We start from the raw sequence: 21,947 nt of genomic DNA, 5'->3' as shown, positions 1-21,947 counted from the left end.
CTGATTAAAAGTTAGGGCGGGTCGGATGAGTTCATGATTGTACTACCTTACCTGCATGCACTCTTACTAATCCTGTTGTTAAAGGGACACACATATGTTAATGTATGTGTGTGTGTGCACTCTGTCTGCCCTACCATGACATACTGTTTAGTGAACCTGCTCGTGCAAACTGAGAGATAACATGGTGTTCTCAGTCTGCACGCACGCACGCACAGCAACACAGAAAGAAATACGGATACATGCAGGACCCTATCTTGTGCAACAGTGCAACACTATCTCTCTCTCTGTGTTTCTGGCACAACCGCGCCACTTAATTTTGCCCCTACTGGTACTCAGTCACATAGGTAAGGACGGACATTGCTGTTCCTTGGAGTGGTTGCACCACCCAAAAAACATTTTAAAATACAGAAAATAGCCGATGTAGGTCGTCTATTTTCACATTTGTTTTCTCAAAAAAATAAAAGATGGCTAAGAAGATAATAGGCATATGGCATACTTAAGACATTGGTTCCAAACCATTTTATACTGAAGAACCCCCTCAGAAAATATTTGGCTCTCCAAGTACCACCATAACAACTGATGTTAAAATACAGGAGCTTATACCTGCCCTTTTTGTTCCAATCCAAAGCCAATAAAACTCTGTCTAATCACTAATCAGCACACCTGATGATATTTCTACCTAACTAGTATAAACATGTCATTACACTTTTGTCTTTTTACTGCTTTTTTGGGCGACTCCTCTGTGTACTACCAGTGGTACTAGTAGGCCTGTATACCAGTGGTACTAGTACCAGTGGTTGGGAACCTCTGGATTCATCCCGACCCAGTGAGGTGCGTCTTCGACTCAACATGTACCATAGTAGCTTTTGCATGTATCTCTCTCTTACGCGCACGCACAGTCGAGCACGCACGTGCGCGCACACACACACACACACACACACACACACACACACACACACACACACACACACACACACACACACACACACACACACACACACACACACACACACACACACACACACACACACACACACACACACACACACACACACACACACACACACACACACACACACACCATGCAATATAAATGCAAATAAACAGAGCGCACATGCACACGCACCCTGGCAGGCATTCATGAAAGCCATATATGCCATTTGGTTAGATGCTTTTATCCGAGGGCCCCTGCTGGGCTGTAAGTGCTTATATTTGTACTACGGGGGTCCCCCAAGGGGGACAAGGGGGGGGGGGACGAGAATAAAGAGATGCCGAGGTGCCGTAGGAGAGCATTGCTAAGCCCACATTGATATTCACTGACATGCTACACATGTCATGAAAACACAAGCATGCATATTACATGCCGATACTAGAACATGCCCATTTTAACGAGTGAGCAATAAGCAAAGCAAAGCAGTAGCGATGCCACGCTGGGAGCATGCTTATTAAAATGATCCACACACGCACGCTTTTTGACTTCTTATTTTCTTATTCCATTTTATCTTTAGCTGTGTTGTTCCCCTCCCTTTGTTTTTCCTCATTGTATTTGGATGAGAAAAGGACGGTCAAGGACAGAATGAAAGGAGAAAAGGGAATTGGCAGGGACATTATTACGCACACCCCGCTTCTGTGATGTGACGTGACATACAAACACTAGCTCACAGTTGTCAGTGTCATTACAATGACAAAGGCAACAGGCATCAGTGCATCGTGTGGAGAATAAAGCTGGATTTATACCTTGTTGCGTGACCTTGTTGACGCGTGTCGCTCAACAAATATGGCATTTTTATGTTAATGGGTGTTCACGGCACCCCCTTGTCATGGGAGTGAGTTGGCGTGAAGACACTGATGGACCACTGTGAGATTATGCAGGTGTGGAGAGAGAGTCACAAACAGAAATGGCAAATATCCGCCCATCTACGAAAGTCAAATTTGAGTTCATTTTAACTCATATTATGGTAATATTGTAGCCTCATGGGTCCAGTATTACACAGAGTTATTTCTATCTTATCTATCAATCAAACTAAAATTACCACACCCTTTTTTAAATGACTGCTAGTTCAAACATGGCTCTATTTTCTAAACTGATTTACTGAGGTGCTAAAAATGTTCAGAAAACTCATGTTTGTTGAATCCGTGCCCGAGCCAGCAACCCTCCAGGTCATCATAGTGGCCAAATCCAATATGGCCGCCAGTCTGCCACCTGAAAAAGGTTTTGAACCAGCTATGAATGCAAACTTGGTGTCTAAATCATGTTTTTTGAGAATTTGAAACATTTTGGAATGCTTATCTGTATGACTCGGTGTGGCTGAACCTCTATTCTACCAGATGTGGACAGAGTACTCGACCCCAGTACTTGAATAAGAGTACAAATACGACCTGTTTACTCCACTATAAGTAAAAGTAGCTCAGTCAAAATGTGCTATTAAATGTACTTAAGTATTCAAGAGTAAAAGTAAATTCAGGCCTGGACTGGCCACTTGACATACAGCGCATATGCCCAGTGGGCCACCCAATGAATGGGCCACTCCACATGTGCACGCACACACGCACACGTAGCTCACATCATATGTAGGCTTACGAAAAGTATCTGGTGTTAAGATGTAAAGTATCAAAAGTAAAAGTATTAAAGACCTTTTCATGGTACAAAGAAACAAAACAGCCAGACATGTTCTTTACTTTCAGAATAATGCAGCTTTCAAGTACCGGTACTTAGCTGTTTTTGTAGCTATTTCTACGTTTTGAGTGGCTGCTGTCCATTACGCTGTCCTTCTACATCCATTAGCTAGTTTTGTCTTCCAATTTCTCCATCTCCATCCACTATGGTTTCATCTGTCCTTCAGTGTCCTGGGCTGAATGAAGGTCTAACTCTCCATTATTGATTATAATGAAGCACATCAAAGAGCTTGTGCTCTCATAAGCTGGATGCTTAAGAAAGGGGGAAAAAGATACCATTCCTTAATACGAAAATGTAAGCACTTCACCATGCTATATGCTTCACCATATTTCAATTCAATTCAATTCAAAGGGCTTTATTGGCATGCCAACAATGCCAATGCAAAAGGCACAATACTAGTTCAGCGCGACACGTTGTGAACTTGTGAAGTGTAAAATCAGCCATCAAGGCCTGCCAAAATACATTTTACGACTAAAACTAAAATCAAAATTTGCCAAAAACAACACTGTTGTAAAAATGTTTCAACATTTACCGAGTGGGAGAGCGGAGTTCCATTCCAACTTGGTGCGAATCACTCCACTATATATTCAATTTAGGGGCGGTCTTTACTATAGGCAAGGTCAGACGGCCGCCTGGGGCCCAAATAGTCAGGGAACCTTTTTTAAGTATATAAATAAACTGTTAATTAATTCAAAACATTTGCGTGCATGCTTTGTGCATGCATGCACGCAAATTAAGGGGCCTCATTCTAGGGTTCGCCTATAGGGCCTCCAGATCTCTACAGTAAATCCGCCACAGGGGACCTGCTGGAATACCTTCAAGGACGCCTGGGGGTCCCTGGGACGCCTGGGGGTCCCTGGCCTGGACCCAACTTTGATAAGAGGAGTATAGGAAGAGGGAGCGAGATAGGGAGGGGGTAGAAAGTATACGCTCCATCTCATACGTCCAAACACAAAAGTCTGACTCCCACCAGGTGTATAAGAGAAGAGGAAAGTGGGGGGCTGTAGCGGAAGAAAAGAAGCAAGGAAGGAAGGGAAGGAGGAGGAAGAGAGGGGGGGAGGAGGAGGAAGGGAGGGGGGGAGGAGGAGGAAGGGAGGGGAGGAGGGGGGGGAAGGGGGGGAAGGGGAGGGAAAGAAGAGGAGGGACAGGTGTGATCCACCTCAGGTCCAGTGTTGGTGTAGCGGAGCGGCAGGGAGGATTATTGGATTACGGTAACAACCGGCAGTCATGTGAGCGGTTGCAGTGGGCGGTGGTAACCCTGCTTACCTCTCTGGCTAAAGGAAGCTTAACTCTGCTGTGAAGGTGAGGTCATATTCACACTAGTGCTGTCACACTTTCCCTCCCTCCCTCCGTCTGTCCATCTATCCCGCCCTCCCCTCTCCACTTGGAGCGTGTATGGTTTCCAGTTTGTTTCCACTCTCCCTATGTCCTTCATTTTCTCACTACCGTTGTTTTGTTTTTGTCTTTTGTTTTGCCTCCATTGCCTCCTATAATCTTTCCCTCATTCTCCATCTCTACCCCTGGATGTCAGTTAACTGCCTGCGACAGGTTCTACTTCTTAAGGCCCATCAATGCCTGCCGAAATTGCAGAGACTGACTTGATTCCTTCAAACTACAACACAGACTGTGTTCGACGTGGACTACAGAGCTCGAACACGTCCACAGAAGAGTACAGGATCTACCAATACCTTGGTAAGTTTGACATCTTTGCAGTTTAACCACAGAGGAAGAGTAGATATCCCTGCTGAACCTATATGTTAGGATCGAATTCCACCTTTGTCTGTCCCAGAAAGCAAGTGATTCTCAAGGTTTTTTGGTTTTCAAGGACCCCCAGCTTGACATGCATTAGGCCTATAGACACATTTGATACAATGTTTATCTCCACGACTCCAATCTACACTGTAAAAATATTATGTATTATATTAACTCTGAGTGTCCACTCTAATAAATCAGTTCAAACATGTTATATGAGATATGTGAAATATGTAGAAATGAGAGCAGACAGCCACGGTCCAATGCCATCATTAACATGTTGGGTGGCACTTATACCCGCCTTCTAATGAGAGCGCAAAATCTGTCTTGGAAGAGCCACCCATCGACTAATCTAATATACGGCAACCTTCCCCCGTGTTTCTTCACTAGTCCGATCCAGAAGAACACAGTTTGCCGGCCACTGTTACAGAGCTGACAATGAGGTTATATCTTCCCTTCTTCTCTGGAATCCTGCCTCGAAGCAGACCAGAGTTAGAAAACTGTCGTTCCCTGATGTCATCGCTATAGGGACACATGCATCAGTAATCAGAAACTGGGGATGGCAATGAAGGACCGGAAAGTCTGGCGTGGCATTGTGAAATCCATGATCTCGACCACGGTCGAAAAATGATGATTAACATGGCTTGCCAAAGCGTTTAAGACCGGATGGGTCTTCCTCAGGGTGAGGGCACGTATGAACGACACTAGATGAATGACAATTTAAGTCAATCACAGATGCTCGCTACAAAATAATTGACAAACACCAAAGTGCTTTTCACTTATATGACATCAAGAAAGCATGGCCAAGCCAGTGTTTCTTTCATTATAGGAACACTTCAGACACACACACACACACACACACACACACACACACACACACACACACACACACACATACGCCGATTAATTTAAGATCAATTTTAAGTAATAGCAGTTAATTAAAAGAGTAGCCTGATGAAAATCTCTTACAAAATATTTGAAAACATTTCACTGCATGTGTGAGCAGTGAGCAGGATATGCTGTACTCTACTACACCTTCCATTTGCCGCCCAAAGTTATGTTTAGCAGCCAACATCAACCAGGTGGTAAGCACAGAGTTTAGGGCTAAGCTAATAGCTTCCTGTTGCCAATTTTAGACATGAGCTCTCAAAGCCTACACATTTACACAGAACTAATGTTTTATCAGATGTTTGGGATATCTCTGCTGCCGGGAGGAAACTTCATAACTCCAAAATGTTACTTTTTTCAGGAGATGAAAAATATACATTCTTCAGAAAATTAAGAAAACCTTATATTTTTAAAACAAAGCAATACAGCCTCATCAAAGTTGGTGTTGTAACTTTATATATTGTCAATTAATTCCATGAGAGGGGGAGAGGTGGTGGAGTTAGTTGCTTTAGTAGACATTTTGAGGGTCCAATGGAGATAAGAGGTTTTGTCCAAAGCACTTTTTACTACTTTCCAATGGTTCGATATTTTTTGAAAAACACACAGACGTAAAGGGTGTTCAATAGCACTGACAAAAACCTCAAAAATTGAGTTATGAGGTTTCCTCCTGACAGCAACGATAATACTCACAGACCCGTTGTCTTATACAATAATCCAAATTCTTCTGCCTGACAATCTATACATTACATACTGTAGGAAGCGCTGAAAATGCTTTGACAATAAAGCGGATAGCGGATACTACCGACAGAGAAACTAAATGCATGATGTCTCTGTCTGGTGTCTTGAAGGACCATACAGTGAGTAGGCTACCAGTGGTCTGTCATGTTTAGTCCATGGCATTGACTGTGATACTGTACTTGATAATTACAAAACTGATTTGAGGAAGCCAGCCATTGTATTCGTGTTAATTATTAATATGGTATGACAATGCACTTGCAAAGACTTGAAACTGGTATAGTCCACCAATAAGCTAGAATATCATACGGTCTAGCTGTAAATAGTCAAAACAACAATAACGTTTTAATTACTTTGGAGAAAGGTTTGGTGATGTTTTAATTAGGCTACTTTGGAGACCATATGGAGGGAAAAAAGTAATTGGCAGGAAAATGGTCTATATTATTATGTTTATATTTAAATAGTGGAGGGCGGTGTCTATGGCAGGCATGCAGATAGGCCATATATGGACTGGACATGACGGACGTCAGATATGCCCATATGGACTGGTGTGGTGAGAAGGAGGGAGAGCTTGATTAGCGTGTGAGAGGGGGGTGGAGGGAGGGAGAGGTGAAGAGAAAGAGATGGAGAGAGCTTATTTTACCCACGCAATAACCTAACTACGCTAATGCAGAATAACAAAACCTTATTGATGTATGTCAGAGAAATAACTCCAGCAACTGAACTGGCGGACAAGCACATACCATGGTGTGTTATGTAGTTAAATATAAGGGTGTGTGTTTTCAAACAGCTCCACACCACAGGTCAGATTGGCCTTAACATTTGCACAGCAGTGTGACTGGCCATGACCTTGCAGGTCATGCATGGCCAGTCAAAACATGAACACACCCTAAATGATCACGCCTTATGTCTATGCCACACATTCTCTCCTTTCTTCAATAGCCACAATCTGCTTCATCCATCCATCTTCAACCGCTTATCCGTATTCGAGTCACTGGGGCAACAGCTCCACCAGAGAGCTCCAGACTTACCTCTCCAGAGCAACATTAGTAACATCCTCCTGGGAGATCCCTGGGTATTCCAAGTCCAGTGAGTCGATGTAATACCTCCATCTCATCCTTGGTCTGCCAGGGGATCTCCTCCCAGTGGGACGTCCATCGTGGACCGACCTAGGGAGACACTTGAGAGGCATCCTAAACAGATGCCCGAACCACCTAAGGTGGTTCCTTTCCAGGCGAAGAAGCAGCAACTCTACTCCGAGTCTCTCCGCGTGACTAAACTTCTCAGTTCTCACCCGATCTCTAAGTGAGATGCCAGCCACCCGTCTGAAAAAACCCATTTCGGCCGCTTGTATTCACAACCTTATTCTTTCGGTCATGAGTCATGACCCACACTTCATGACCATAGGTGAGAGTAGGAACGAAGATTGATCGGCAAACGGAGAGCTTTGCCTTCTGGCTCAGCTCTCTTTTCGTCACAACAGGGCGGTACAGAGACTACAATACCGCCCCTGCCGCTCCGAATCTCGGGGTGATCTCCTTCTCTGTCCTCCCCTCACTCGTGAACAAGACCCCAAGATACTTAAACTCCTTCACCTGGGCCTGGGGTAATGCCTCATTTCCTACTTGGACTGCACAATCCATCAGTTTCCTGCTGAGAACCATGCCCCAACATCTGCTTCCCTCACATAATTTGTCTAATGTTCAATTCAGCCTCAATCTGGGAACCCATGTTTCTTTGTTTTTGTGTGGGGGGGCACAATAACCTCCTTTTTTGTGTACAAACAGTAATTTGGTTTGGCTTCTCTCCTTTCTGATTCCACTCCCTCCCGGGTGCTTCTGTCTTAAATCCTACCAACAACACTACATGTTTAGAGAAAGTGGAGCTGAGAGATTTATTCAGCCGCGTATTGCCTTTATACACAAAGACATGAATTACACCTACGCAGAACCAGGTACTGGTACTGTACAGAACCAGGTAATGGTACTGTACAGAACCAGGTACTGGTACTGTACATAACCAGGTACTGGTACTGTACAGAACCAGGTACTGTACAGATTGTGCATGTCTGGTTTGCGCCTGGCTGGTCTATGCTCCTTTAACTATAAACTACTACAGACATGCAGACATGCAGCTCTACTATGGTTGTAACTTTACATCCCCTTTGACCTGGAGGAGGATGGGGTCCATGCTCAATCCCCAGACAGACTTGTAAACACAGACCAGAAGCTTGAGAGTGGATTAGGCTACTAATCACTGTTTATCATTTCACTACAAGCAGGAAGGGCCGCAGAGTGAAGGATTACAAGTAAATGGGATTACAGTAATCTGAATATTAAAAAAGCTCTCTGATTTAATATAGTTCAAGGAATCACATCCTAGATCACTGGTTCTCAACGTGGGCCCCTGCTGGGACCCCCAGGGGTCCCTTAGTTACTTACAGGTCTGAAGGTATACTGCACACGGTCAGAGTTGTTACATTGTGGATCGGGGTCCCAGCGATAGAAATCGTGACTCTGACCCATTTCATATCGAACAGGGGGTCCTTGAAATGTAAAGATCTGCACTCGTGTGAAGTGAGGGGCGCCCAGTGTGGCTGATTGCCCATCATTTCCACTGTCATATGGTCTAAAAATAAATCAATGTCCTTCTCGTGCTTTGATCAGTGGTGTTGTGCGACAGTCTGACACCATCATCATCCTCATCGTCCTCCACGAGACATGAATGCGTTGTGTTAATATAACACAATGTATTCAGAAAAATGCACATAAACTGCCTGTTCGAAGACGTTGCCAATAAAGTTCATATTGCAAGTGCAGGTGGTGGGCACCCTGCCTATAGGCACCCGCCTCAGAGCATACAGGTGTGCATAAGACTTTGTTGCCTGTTAATATATAACACGAAATTACTTATAAGTAAATCAACCATGAGGCACATGAGGTAATTTCGGTAAGCCATGCATTGGAGCCGGGGCTATAGCGGCCCTCAAAAGATAAGTATCCCTGTCTTAGAATGATGATCTTGAAGTGGTGGTGGTGGTGCAAGTGGTGCAATATAAATAGACTGCTACAATAACCTTAATAATAGACAATACACCATAAATACATACTGAAACCAGATATAATCATAGCCAGATGATCAAACGTCTTGCTTACTGATACATCTGGGGAAATCATTATTCATTGAATCGGCTACAACTGGGTGTACACACAGACTTTAGGCCAGTCCTTCATAAATGGTAAATGGTGCACTTATATGGCGCTTTTATCCAAAGCGCTTTACATATCTCTGCTGTCGGGAAGAAACCAACTAACTCAAGAAATGAAAAATTTATATTTTTTTTAAGTCACAACACCAACTTTGAAGAGGCAGTATTATATTATAATATATATATAATATATTATATTCTCAATGACTTGTTTGAGGGTCAGTTTGAGGGTACAAAAACCTAAGCGTTTTTTTTTACCACTTTCCATTGGTTCGATATTTTCGGGGAAAAAAACACAGACATAAAGGGTGTTCAATAGCACTGATTTAAATGTTTTATTTTTATCCCAAACCTCAAAAATGGAGTTATGAGGTTTCCTCCCGACAGCAACGATTACCCATTTACACACACACATGGCGTAGCCACGGAGGAAACCATGCAAGACACCAAGCTCAACCATCACATCAGGAGCAATTAGCGGTTCAGGGTCTTGCTCAAGGACACTTCAACACTAACTCTGGGGGAGCCCACAGGGATCGAACTGGGAACCTTGTGGTTTCCATCCAACCGCTCTACCGGCTACTCTACCCCTGAGCCACTGCCGCTCGCCCTTCATATTGGGATATGTTATCAGGAGGATAGGTTTTCAAAGCAGTGTCTGTAGGATTGTTGAGGTAGCTACTAGCTACAGTAGGCAAATGCGACAAAAAAATATGAAAATGTTAAGACAACCATGTACCAACTTTAGTTGTAACCTTACTATCTTATTTATATTTATTATTTATATTTAAACATGTTTAAATTAATTGTGCATTTTGCTCTATCTAACCAGGGGTAGCGGTGGCCTACAGTGGATCAGGTCAGTGGCCAACAATTATAAAACTGTGGTTGTACTGAGAGGTTCCCAGGTTTTAGTGTGTGCGTGTGCGCATGTGTGCGTGCGTGCGTGCGTGTGTATTGTGTTTCTGAAAAAGAGCACTCGTGCTCAGCATACCTATGCTGGGGTGAATACAAATAAAATAAAAATAAACCAAAGCCAGCCCTCCAGTGGGATCAAGGTAATCCTGATTTGTGCCCAATCCTATGTTTTTGTTTTGGACTACCCGTTTCTGGTCTTCAACTACACCCAAAATCCAAATCTGATCCAAATATGGATGAAACGTTTTGTACGCATGGGCACTGGGCCCAAGAGTTAAAAACTTTTCATACGAAATAATAAAGTCTGCACTCGATCTGGTTCTCGGTTCCCTTTGTTTATTGCTGTCCTTTCAGTGTTCATTTTCCTGATGATCTTTTGATCATTAACAAGTGGAGTTGAGAACCAGTGTGCGGAGTCTGTGGACATTGTTCTATTTTATTGTTGATCTACCATTTGTACAGCACAGAGACACTGACTAGGACTTGCATGCACTCTCTGATATTCGGGATTACTTTAGCCCACTGGAGGGGTGAATTTATGGTGGAATACTAGAGAAAAATGCACTAGTATACTTTAAACATTAAAGTTTTAAACTGAAATAGCGCATCATTTGTAGCCTTTATAGCTGATTAACATTTCCATTAGTTTTTGTCACAGTTGCAGTTTACAATTTACAATTTACAATTTAGGCATTTAGCAGACGCTCTTAATCCAGAGCGACTTACATTTAAGCAAGAACAAAAGCATGGGAATACATCACATAAAAACATTCATCATGAAACATGCGTAAGCTAAGAAAGTAACAGTGGAATATCTATATAATGAAATTTATACGTATAAACTTTACATATATACTACTATGCTATACATATGTACTATGGCGTGCTATGACTATATACAATGCAATTCTAGTGCTGTCTACATAACATGTCTACAGTTTACACTGGTCTTGCACTCAGAACAGTGTATTCAACAACAAAAAAATCATATATGATTATGATAAATTATTTCAAACATTTGCAATCGTCCATGCCAAGCACTCCTACTCGAAAGCCCGATCTGATCAGATAAAAGATCAGATTAAAAGTTGAGCCCTAGGCTATATGCAAGACTAGTAGACTACAACCCACCATACCAGGCACCCTGACTAGTAGATTACAACCCACCATACCAGGCACCCTGACTAGTAGATTACAACCCACCATACCAGGCACCCTGACTAGTAGACTACAACCCACCATACCAGGCACCCTGACTAGTAGACTACAACCCACCATACCAGGCACCCTGACTAGTAGATTACAACCCACCATACCAGGCACCCTGACTAGTAGATTACAACCCACCATACCAGGCACCCTGACTAGTAGATTACAACCCACCATACCAGGCACCCTGACTAGTAGACTACAACCCACCATACCAGGCACCCTGACTAGTAGACTACAACCCACCATACCAGGCACCCTGACTAGTAGACTACAACCCACCATACCAGGCACCCTGACTAGTAGACTACAACCCACCATACCAGGCCCCCTGACTAGTAGACTACAACCCACCATACCAGGCACCCTGACTAGTAGACTACAACCCACCATACCAGGCACCCTGACTAGTAGACTACAACCCACCATACCAGGCACCCTGACTAGTAGACTACAACCCACCATACCAGGCACCCTGACTAGTAGATTACAACCCACCATACCAGGCACACTGACTAGTAGACTACAACCCACCATACCAGGCACCCTGACTAGTAGATTACAACCCACCATACCAGGCACCGTGACTAGTAGACTACAACCCACCATACCAGGCACCCTAGTAGACTACAACCCACCATACCAGGCACCCTGACTAGTAGACTACCACCCACCATACCAGGCACCCTGACTAGTAGACTACAACCCACCATACCAGGCACCCTGACTAGTAGACTACAACCCACCATACCAGGCACCCTGAGTAGTAGACTACAACCCACCATACCAGGCACCCTGACTAGTAGCACTAGTAGCATGCACTTCCTTCCACACAGTGTGGCAATTGCTTGGTGAAGAAAAACATGCCACTAAAATATTAACAGGGTGATGTCACCTGCCATTAACACTCAAATACGTCCTTGCTCCTCCTCACCTCCCTTGAGAGAAATGAACCTCACACTTCTCAAGATAACGCCACAGCCGTGCACCACATTTTTCGATTTTTCCGTTTTAGCCATTAAGCTGACAGTCTTCTTTACCAGACTCCAGAGTGACTTGCAGTGATTGAGCAGGTTCAATGTTATACTTCCAAGGCTGCTTTGACAGGAGACGGTGGCTGCAGAAAATATTAATCCTGCAGGCCTTTTTCCTTGTGGGCTGGCCAGTCTAACCTTCAAGCCACTGTGTGTGCTAGCCCTGTCAGTTAAGTTTAATATTATTCTCTTTCTTCCTTCCAACAATGCCGCACATTATAATCAGTCAATAGTGGAAATGTGTACACGTATTATTCCCAGTATTGCACCTGGTCGGAGAGAGATGCAAATCTAATGAATCCCATTATTAGTGGTGCACCAATTACCCGTATATTCTAAGGGATTCTACCTTCTCTGCTACCTCTATGTACTTATTCATCCCATCATCTGTCCATTCATCCATCATCTGTCCGTCCGTCCGCCCATTAATCCAACCATCTCTGTATTACCTCAGTCTTGTTGATGGCCCGCATGCATTGTTCTCCTGAATAGCCCCGCGTTGCGTATGAGTCACACACTCATCCTGTGAGATGGCAGGAGAGGGTGTATTGTCCAGCATGTTGTCTCTTCACACTGAAGAGAAATTAACAGAGTGACTCACAGTGTTCAGTGGAGAAGAGCATGATGAAGGTCATCATGACACACAGGAAATTCATGGTTTCCGTTGCCAAACAATGCCCAACAAACAATTAGGTTTTGCACTGATTCCACGATGATACTGTACATCACTTTTGCACTGATGCTCGCTCTGCCCAGTCCCCCTACTCTGCAACTATCTTGTCAATTGATAGAACATCTAATTAACCCATTTAGACCTGAGGACGATTCTACAAATGCCTTCTAAATCCAGACAGTTTTCTGTCGTTCTCAAACATTTTCATATCAAGCACCCCCAAACATATACAGTATGAACTTGGCCACCGACCGCCATCTGAAAATGTTGTTCCAGGGACCCCCCAAAAGCAAAGATACGAGTTAAAAAACGTTCTCTGAAAGAATTCTATTCAAAGATTTGTGCCACATTTTCACGATTTCTCCAAAAATAGCAGTTCTACAAGCTTGTAGATCTGCTATTTTTCAACAGCTAAGCATAATGCTTGAAACACCAAAAGGGGTTCCTGTCATGAATGAAATAACCAAACAAATTAATAAAAAAATAGGCCTACAATTTTTCCTGCAATGAATTTAGTAGTGTGAGAGGTCACCAGTGTGACAGCCCCTAACCAACCCTGCATTACATAGTGGTAGTAGTCAAGTCACTGAAGAGACTCCACAACTGTAGCCTACTGCAATACAAATGTAACCACATGGTGGTTGCTACTGTAGAAGTGTCCTCATGCGACCTCTTGGTCTGCCACGTTTTCTAAACAGTTCCTCAAGGGAATGGAAATGTTACGAGAGGTCATCCCACACAGTATTATACTACAGACATTTGAGGGAGCAACATTTATATTGGGCCACAAATTAAAGCAAAGAATGAATTTTAAAAGAATACTGTGTTAGTGTCATTAGATGCACCATATCACAGTATAGCTTACTACTTCTGGGAAGTGGGCTATATTTTAAATACATATTGATATTACATGTGGAGAAACTAGGATTTGATTGATTCAGTGCCTTATTAGTCAGAAATATGAACAGCAGACATTAAGGCTAAAAGGATAACACAGAAAGTCCTGGGGACTTGTTTCCATTGTGGTCCTATGACAGGTTATTTTATACGATTTTAGGGTTTTTCCTGCATAGTAGTCTACTGGAAGCCCCCATAGGTCCCATGTTAGACCCAGAAATGTTGGTTCGTATAAACTTGTATGGTTCAAATGTCATCTATAGGCTTAGAAGATGAGATTAAGGTTTGGTTGCTAATTAGTTTTGCAACAACAAAAAACACTCCTTGCCATAGCCACTTACCCAAATGTGCTGACCTCATCACATTTGTCAAGACGGATATGGCCATTTTTAGGCCAATTTGTGTTTCTTTTTGCAAAACTAATGCTTGGAATGGATTCAGCATCATGAAAACCCCCTAGTCACATGCCACTTAAAGAATGATGACATTTTGATGTTTTTGCCTTATACAGGAGGTTAATGGTATGCCCAAATATTATGATAATTACTCAAATTGCTCAACTTGCAACTCTAGCAACCAAGCTGAATTTCATCCATTAGGCCTATAGATAACATTTCTATCATAAAAGGTTATACTAATCACCCTTTCTGGTTTCATGAAAATTCCAGTAGACTATAGAGAAATTTTGGCACCATGCAGCACCAAGGAAAATAACAAGCGGCAGAATACAGAATAGGAAAAGGACTTCAAATCCTTGTTTCAAGTTCAGCCCATTAAAACCCCTTTCCCCGTGCAACACACAGACAAAAGTTCAAGTGTGCGTGATACGCGTTTCACGACCACTTGTCTCCGCATGCATTCCTCCCTACCTGTCATATATACTCCAGAAGAATATTCTTCCTATGGCTCCAACCACGGACTCTTGTAGGCATTTGAACCATGTTCTGTCTGGAGACACTGACTACAGGCTGTTGGAAACAATGAAAGATTACAGAATGTTACTGAAAGGCAATTAAACAAACCTCACAGAAAGTGAGGAACCCTAACCCTCATATGTAGGTAAACACAGTCTGGTCCAGTGTTGATTTCGTCGACTAATACCAAGACGAAAAATGTTCGTCGACTACCTTTTTTCACTGACGAAAACTAAATGGAAACTAAATGAAAACTAAGCTATGGTGACTAAAACTAAGACTAAATATATTGACAATTTCGTCAACAAATAAAAACTAGACTAAAACTGTTAAGAAGGGACTAGTGGACAAAAGACCCAGTATTTTATTTTACACTTGGTTGCATGATGAAAATAGCAGATCTACGCGTCAGGCTGCGACGCGTTGTAGCTGTAGTAGATCGGCTATTTTCAGCAAGTGTAAAATAGGCCATTGTGACGGCATCAAGGCCCGTCAAAATACATTTTAGTCGACTAAATCCACAGTTGATTTAGTCGACTAAAATGTATTTTGAAAATCTTATATTTAGTCGACTTAAACTAGACTAACACTAAAACAGTCCAGGTGACTAAAGTGTTACTAAGACTAAATGAAAACTATTCAAAAGACCATGACTAAAACTAAAATCAAATTGCTGCCAAAAACAACAATGGTCTGGTCCATACTGTATCTTCTGGCAAAGAAATAAAGTTTAAAAAAAAATAATCAGTAAAATGTAACGAACTTGGCTTGTAAGGTCATCCATCCGCTGCAGAAGGTTATCCTCTAGATTTAGAACATATAATTGTATACATGGGTTTCTCAATACTTCCACGTCGTTTGTGTGGGTTTTCTGTATGTCCGTGGCACAGATTTGTGGACCCAAGTATAACAAAAGATAGGGTGTAGGAAACAGGTTTATTTCACAACAAACTGAATGCAGGAACAGGGGACAGACACACACACACTACAACACAGCTGGCTTACTTTCAGTCCAATCAACAGCTACCAAGAAGACACAGGTGGACAGAACACAGCTGACATAGATGAGGTGGTGGGGGGGGGGGTCATGAGGAGGAGAGTGACATCTGCTGGACAGGTAGGAGTAGCACAGGAAGATACCTGGGGGACAGGCATTGACTGTACACATACCTGACTAAATGTGTTAAATAAAACATACCCTTCAGTACTATTTGAATCCGGTATCATATGGTATCATGGGTTCATGGTCAATGTGGCGGTATGGGTTTTTCCTCATTCATGTACATACGAAAATTGTATACACAGGACCAGCACTAACCTCCTCAAACCCGTCAAGACTAACCTGCGCACCATGGGTGACCCGACCGGGCCTTCTGCTCGCTCGCCCCCGAACTGTGGAACGCTCTCCCCACCCACCTGAGAGCACCACAGTTCGGTTGACACTTTCACGAGAGAACTAAAGACTTTCCTTTTTTATAGCCTTGCCCTTATGTTTTAGTTAAATGTATTCCCGTTTTCTTTTTAGATGTTTTTAATGGTGTGATGTTTCTACTGTTTTTATTCATTTGCTGTTGCACATTGAGATTCTTACAGTGTAAAGTGTGTTATAAATACAATCCATTATTATTATTATTGTACGATAAAATAACTATCAATATGTTCCTCTGTGTCTCCATCCTTCACCTCTACCTTCCTCTGTTCATTCGTCCAGGAACATGATTGGCTGTGAAGGCCTGAAGGAGTAGGAAACAGGCGGGCAGATGCTTCAATGGCGTGGTGGACAGAGGCAGGATTGAATCCAAAGCCAAGTCCAGCTGCAGAACTGAGCTCTTTATACTACCCAAAAACCCTTACGGTGCTTTTCCTTCCCGCTTGGTCCTTCTTCTTCTTCCTCGTGCTATTGTCCAGCTCCCCCGGTCCAAGCATGGCCGGACCTCCCAAGCCGGCGCGAGTCCCTCTGCTCTCCGGCCAGCCTTTCATCATCTTCTGGGGCGTCCCCGACTCTCCCTGCGTCGGACGACCGGACCCCAGGACCTTTGGGATGGAACGGGAGGGCCGGGTGGCCGTTTTCTACGAGGACACGCTGGGTAATTACCCGTATTTTGTTGACCGGGACACAGCGGTCAACAGGGGTCTCCCGCAGCACACGAGACTGGACAACCACCTCCAGAAGACCGGGGAGGACATATTGGCGGCCTTACCTGCCCCGAGGTACCTGGGGCTGGCGGTCCTGCGCTGGGCGGAGTGGGCTCCCCAGTGGGTGAGGAACAGAGAGAAGAAAGCTGTGTACTTGGAGGCCTCCCGGGCCATGCTGAAGGCCTTCTTCCCTGACTGGACACCCGAAGAAGTGGAGAAATGGTCACAGGTATGGAGGGGTATAGAATTAGGGAACAGAGGGGTTAAGTAATGAGGGAGGGTAGAGGGGTATAGGGGGTGCATACTTAGTTTAGACTAGCCATTGGTTAGACATGGGTTAAGGTTAGGTTTATGTGTGCTGCCCCGTGGGAGGTTAGGTTTAGGGTGAGGGTTTGAGATAGGTTGTAGTTGTAGGACTAATGACTGGTCTAACCAATGACTAGTCTAAACCAAAAACTGTCTAAACTAAGTACTGCACCCGGGGTATAGTTGGAGGAAATGGTATAACAATGAAATAAAAAGGCAACTGGGAGGAGATGGGGAGGGAACGAGGAAGACCAGAGAAAAATGGAAAGGAGGTAGAGAAATGTACGCAGAGAGGAGGAGGAATGAAACAGGAGGAGAACGTTACTTGGAGCCAAAGGAAGAAAGGGTATAAGTGCAGTAGAGGGATGAATGGCAGGAATAGAGCAGTGGTTCCCAAAGTGGGGTCCGGGGACCCCCAGGGGTCCTTGAGGGAGTTCCAGGGGGACAGCAGCTAAATGATAGCTTGGAACCAAATGGACCCTTATGGGTCTATAACTCTGAGAGTGTACAAATGGAACCAAGCGGAAATGGACCAGTTAGGGTCCATTTGTACACTGTCAGAGTTGATTTAACATTGATTGTACAATATAAATTGGGGTCCCAGAGATAGAAATGCCATTAAATGGGGGTCTGTAGACTAATATGCATGTCAAACTGGGGGTTAAGAATCACTGCTACAGTAGAGCCGTAAAAATCTTCTCTTATGGAGGGTCCCTGGTATACCTTTTCAAATGGGGGTCCGTGGGGCTAATAAGCGTCAATTTGACATGAAAACGTTTGGGAACCACTGGAATAGAGAACGAGAGGGAACAGGGAGGGAGATCTTTGTCTGATGTTGATGATGTCATCACAGGTGGACTTTGAGGCAGCGGCCAGGTCCATTCTGACGGAGACCCTGCGGGAGGTGAGGCGGTTACGGCCCAAGGCCCTGTGGGGCGTCTCCCCGTATCCCAGCTGTTACAGCACTGACTCATCAGCCAATTACACCTGCTGCCTCGCCACGGAGGAGGCCCTTAACGACCAGCTGCTGTGGCTATGGAAGCGGTCCTCTGCCCTCTATCCCCTCCTCACACTGGAGAAGCTGCAGGTATCTGAATATACTCTATGGGAAATGTTGAGTTCTTTAACCCATTTTGGGCAGGGAACCCTGTTTGGTGTTTTAAGCATTATGTTATGCTTTAGCTATTGAAAAATAGCAGATCTACAATCTCAGAGTGCCGCGCAACGAGCTTGTAGGTCTGCTATTTTTGAAAAATTGTGAAAATGTGCCTCAAATCTTTGAATATATATTCTTTCAGAGTTTCAGTTTTTAACTCAAATCTTTGCTTCTGGTCCCTGGAACAACATATTTTCAGATGGGGGTCGGCGGCATATTACATTTTTGGGGTCCTTGACATGAAATATTGAGAACCACTGATACAGAAACATGAGGTTTTTCAGGAAATTGTCATGATTTAGAAGACAAAACCGGGGGCTTTATTTTTGTGCAAGTAAAATAAAAAATAAAAATCACACCCGTGTGAAGCGAGGGGCACTCTTGTCGTCACACGAATTTACGTAATATTTGGTGGACATTTTACCTAATTTCTCCTTTCATTGTCCATGGCAAATATTGAGACATGTGGGGACGAAAGCTGTGAGGGGCTAGCACCCCTTAAAAATAAAGACATGATTGTGTTTTGTATCCAGTCCATGTGTAACCGTTTGTACTATTTTTTTTCTGCAGAGTGGAGCCAGGCTGTATCTGTCCAATCAGATCAGAGAAGCACTGAGAGTGGCATCTCTGCCTGCGACATCCTTTGATCTACCTGTATTCCCATTGGTGAAGAGTGTCTATGCCTCAACCAATACTTTCCTGTCACAGGTGAGCTAAAAAAGGAATTATCCTGCAAAGCAACATTTAAATAATATAGTCTATCAGATTGAGGCATAACTGATTGCCTATTTTCAGGCTATTTTCTGTTTTTTGTTGTAGTGGGAAAAGATCAGAAGTGACGGGCATTCTTATTATCATCATAAATCATCATACATCATCTCATTCTGGCCAATCACAATTTGCTTCCTCACTTTTCCGTCTTCACTTTTCTGTTCTCACTTTTGTATCCTCAATACGTACTTTGCCCAGCCAATCAAATCATCGCTATGGAGTGCTCAGCCAATAAAATCATCACTATGGGGTACACACAAACACACAAAGCTGGGCATGGGAGGGGTCAGCGTCCCTCAAAAAAGAATCCCCCCCCCTTTCTTTTTTAGAACCCTGGGGGACCCCCTGTAAGTGGTTACAGGTATACATTTGATGAATGGATCAATTTGTGATCATCTAAACTGCAAAGGAGTACAGTGGCGGTAATAGAAATCTTGGCCATAATTTGTCCGTGCATGTGTATCTGTATTAATAGGAAGCAAAGCGTTGCTGAGTATAATGCCTGGAAAATCCTCCAAACAAATCGAATGTGTTCGACTGTGTACGTGTAGGAGACTGACTCTGTGTGTGTGTGTGTGTGCGTGCATGCGTTTTCTGCAGGCTGACCTTGTAAACACCATAGGAGAGAGCGCTGCCATGGGAGCAGCAGGAGTCGTCATCTGGGAGAAAGAGGAAACAAAGACAGAGGTAAACAATGCTAGTATGATGACAGCGTGACGTCTCAGTCCCCACTCTCAGCCCCACAGAGACACACTTATCTCCCTTTCCGTTTCCCTTTGATCCGTTCCATTTCCCTCCGTACGTGGCGCTCCTTTATGAATTATTTATGGTATTAATTTTTACACATGTCGTGCATACTGCTAAAATTGTTACCAGCTGTAGTTCAGTGCTTTAAAAAAAATATCTATTCCAATTTCACGGTCGACGGTTGACAAGCTACGGGCAATTTTTTGCAAATGAACCGAGGGAATGTTCTCATATAAATAATGCACCTATTTATCGCTAGTCACGATTTCACCTCTGTGTGTGTGTGTGTGTGTGTGTGTGTGTGTGTCACTGTCCATTCAACAGAGAGAGTGTTCAGACCTGGCCCAGTTTGTCCGCCAGGTCCTGGGGCCATACTCCATCAATGTTACCACCGCAGCCCGTCTCTGCTCCACCTCACTGTGCGAGGGCCGCGGTCGATGTGTCCGCCTGAACCCTGACAGCTCCGCCTACCTCCACCTGAATTCTGTAAGCCAGTGGAACCATTTTCATATCAAGGCCCATTATTTATTCGGAATTTGATCCACGGACCACCATTTGATGACATTTAACCTTCCCTTTATTTTTTTAACCTCTCAGACCCAAAAAGAATGAATATTTCGTTATAATTTCGAATATTTTGTCCACTATCCATGCTGTATTGATGTTGGTAGCATTAGGAGAGATAACAGGCATCTCCCTAGGGTGAGAAGTTCAGTCATGCGAGAGAGACTCGGATGCCTCTCTGGCGTCTCCCTAGGGAGGTCCTCGAGACTCTGGGGCAGACCAAGGCGCAGTTGGAGGAAACACAGACTCACTGGCCTTGGAACGTCTCGGAATCCCCCAGGAAGAAGTTACTTATGTTGCTCTGGAGAGGGAAGTCTGGAGCTCTCTGGTGGAGCTGTTGCCCCCACGACCCGACTACGGATAAGCAGTTGAAGATGGATGAATGGATGGGAAATTCCATTATTTTTCTTTTGTTGTCATATTGTTGTTTTTCTGTTATTTTTCCATGAAGACTAAGCAACATAATTTTCTAATTTCTTCCTCAGATGGAAACAGCAACAGACCAACCAGTCACATCTACCAGCCCTGACCAGCCAGACCCAGCTGAGGTCTGGAAGAAAGACTTCCAGTGCCAGTGGTTCACGACGTCAAATGCAGCCATCTCTGACCAGCAGTCCCCCAAGGATGGTGCTCCTATTGGGGGAGAAGGCAGAGGAAAGGCTGAGGATGTTGTGGGACCTACAGGTGCTTCCACAGTGATGAGTGTCTCCGAGGACGACTTAGGAGAAAGCAGCATGGCTGGTACAGAACGTCCGCAGCCTTTTCTGGAAGAACCCACAGACGATTGTACAAAACCACTCAGTGCCCCCTTACTGACTGCTTTTCTGTTGCTGTTAGCAACTGTCACGTGCCTCAACCCTTAAATAGTGAAGCACTTTAGCGCCATGGTGCAGACAAGGACCTGATCCTATGTTCTGTAGACAAATAAGGGATAATGAGCAAGTAAAATCCTGGGCCATCAACGGGAGAAGCTCACGTTTCTCTTGATGCCTATAGACCAAAGAAAAAGGACCCATGCCTGGCATGGCAAGCTCCAGGTCCTCAACGGATGTACCTTTGGAATATTGAACAGTATTCTGTTCCCTGATACTGTCCTATATATGGCCTCTAAAGAACTACATTACCAGTAATATTAATGTGAAGGAGGTATGGCTAAAATGGCAAGCTTGTGACCTTCAATAGAAGCACCAAAGCACCATTGAAATGTGATGATCCTTCCTGGATGTTCTGTTGCTGTAGGCCTACAGTGTGGCATGTGTTTACATTTGAGCTTAAGGCCGAGTTAAAGGGAAAGAGACATGCCTGCAGCATCATAAGCCCCATAAGCCCAGTGCTTTCCCAAGGACCATATGCTGTAAACAT

The 21,947-nt window shown here is 43.9% G+C and overlaps 1 protein-coding gene across 1 annotated transcript; it reads left to right on the top strand.

Moving 5' to 3' along the window:
- The first annotated feature begins 4,243 nt into the window (after positions 1-4,243).
- On the top strand, positions 4,244-21,456 carry LOC308315755 (hyaluronidase-1). Its single transcript, XM_080763885.1, has 7 exons — positions 4,244-4,369; positions 16,617-17,270; positions 18,201-18,434; positions 19,074-19,211; positions 19,875-19,961; positions 20,346-20,507; positions 21,071-21,456. Exons 2-7 carry the CDS (start codon positions 16,674-16,676, stop codon positions 21,446-21,448), a joined length of 1,596 nt encoding a protein of 531 aa, XP_080620011.1. The 5' UTR covers positions 4,244-4,369; positions 16,617-16,673; the 3' UTR covers positions 21,449-21,456.
- The last annotated feature ends 491 nt before the right edge of the window (positions 21,457-21,947 follow it).

This window comes from Protomyctophum bolini, assembly GCF_963924005.1.
Source record: "Protomyctophum bolini genome assembly, chromosome: 5".
Lineage (NCBI taxonomy): Eukaryota > Metazoa > Chordata > Actinopteri > Myctophiformes > Myctophidae > Protomyctophum > Protomyctophum bolini.
Note: the sequence above shows the minus strand (reverse complement) of the source record. Positions and strands in the feature narration are given on the sequence as shown.

Bases quoted from the DNA above. Each gene is read 5' to 3' on its own strand.
- LOC308315755 (XM_080763885.1), top strand. From the start codon at position 16,674: ATGGCGTGGTGGACAGAGGCAGGATTGAATCCAAAGCCAAGTCCAGCT. The intron at 18,435-19,073 runs GTATCTGAATAT...TTTTTTCTGCAG, and splicing joins TCACACTGGAGAAGCTGCAG to AGTGGAGCCAGGCTGTATCT. The intron at 19,212-19,874 runs GTGAGCTAAAAA...CGTTTTCTGCAG, and splicing joins CCAATACTTTCCTGTCACAG to GCTGACCTTGTAAACACCAT.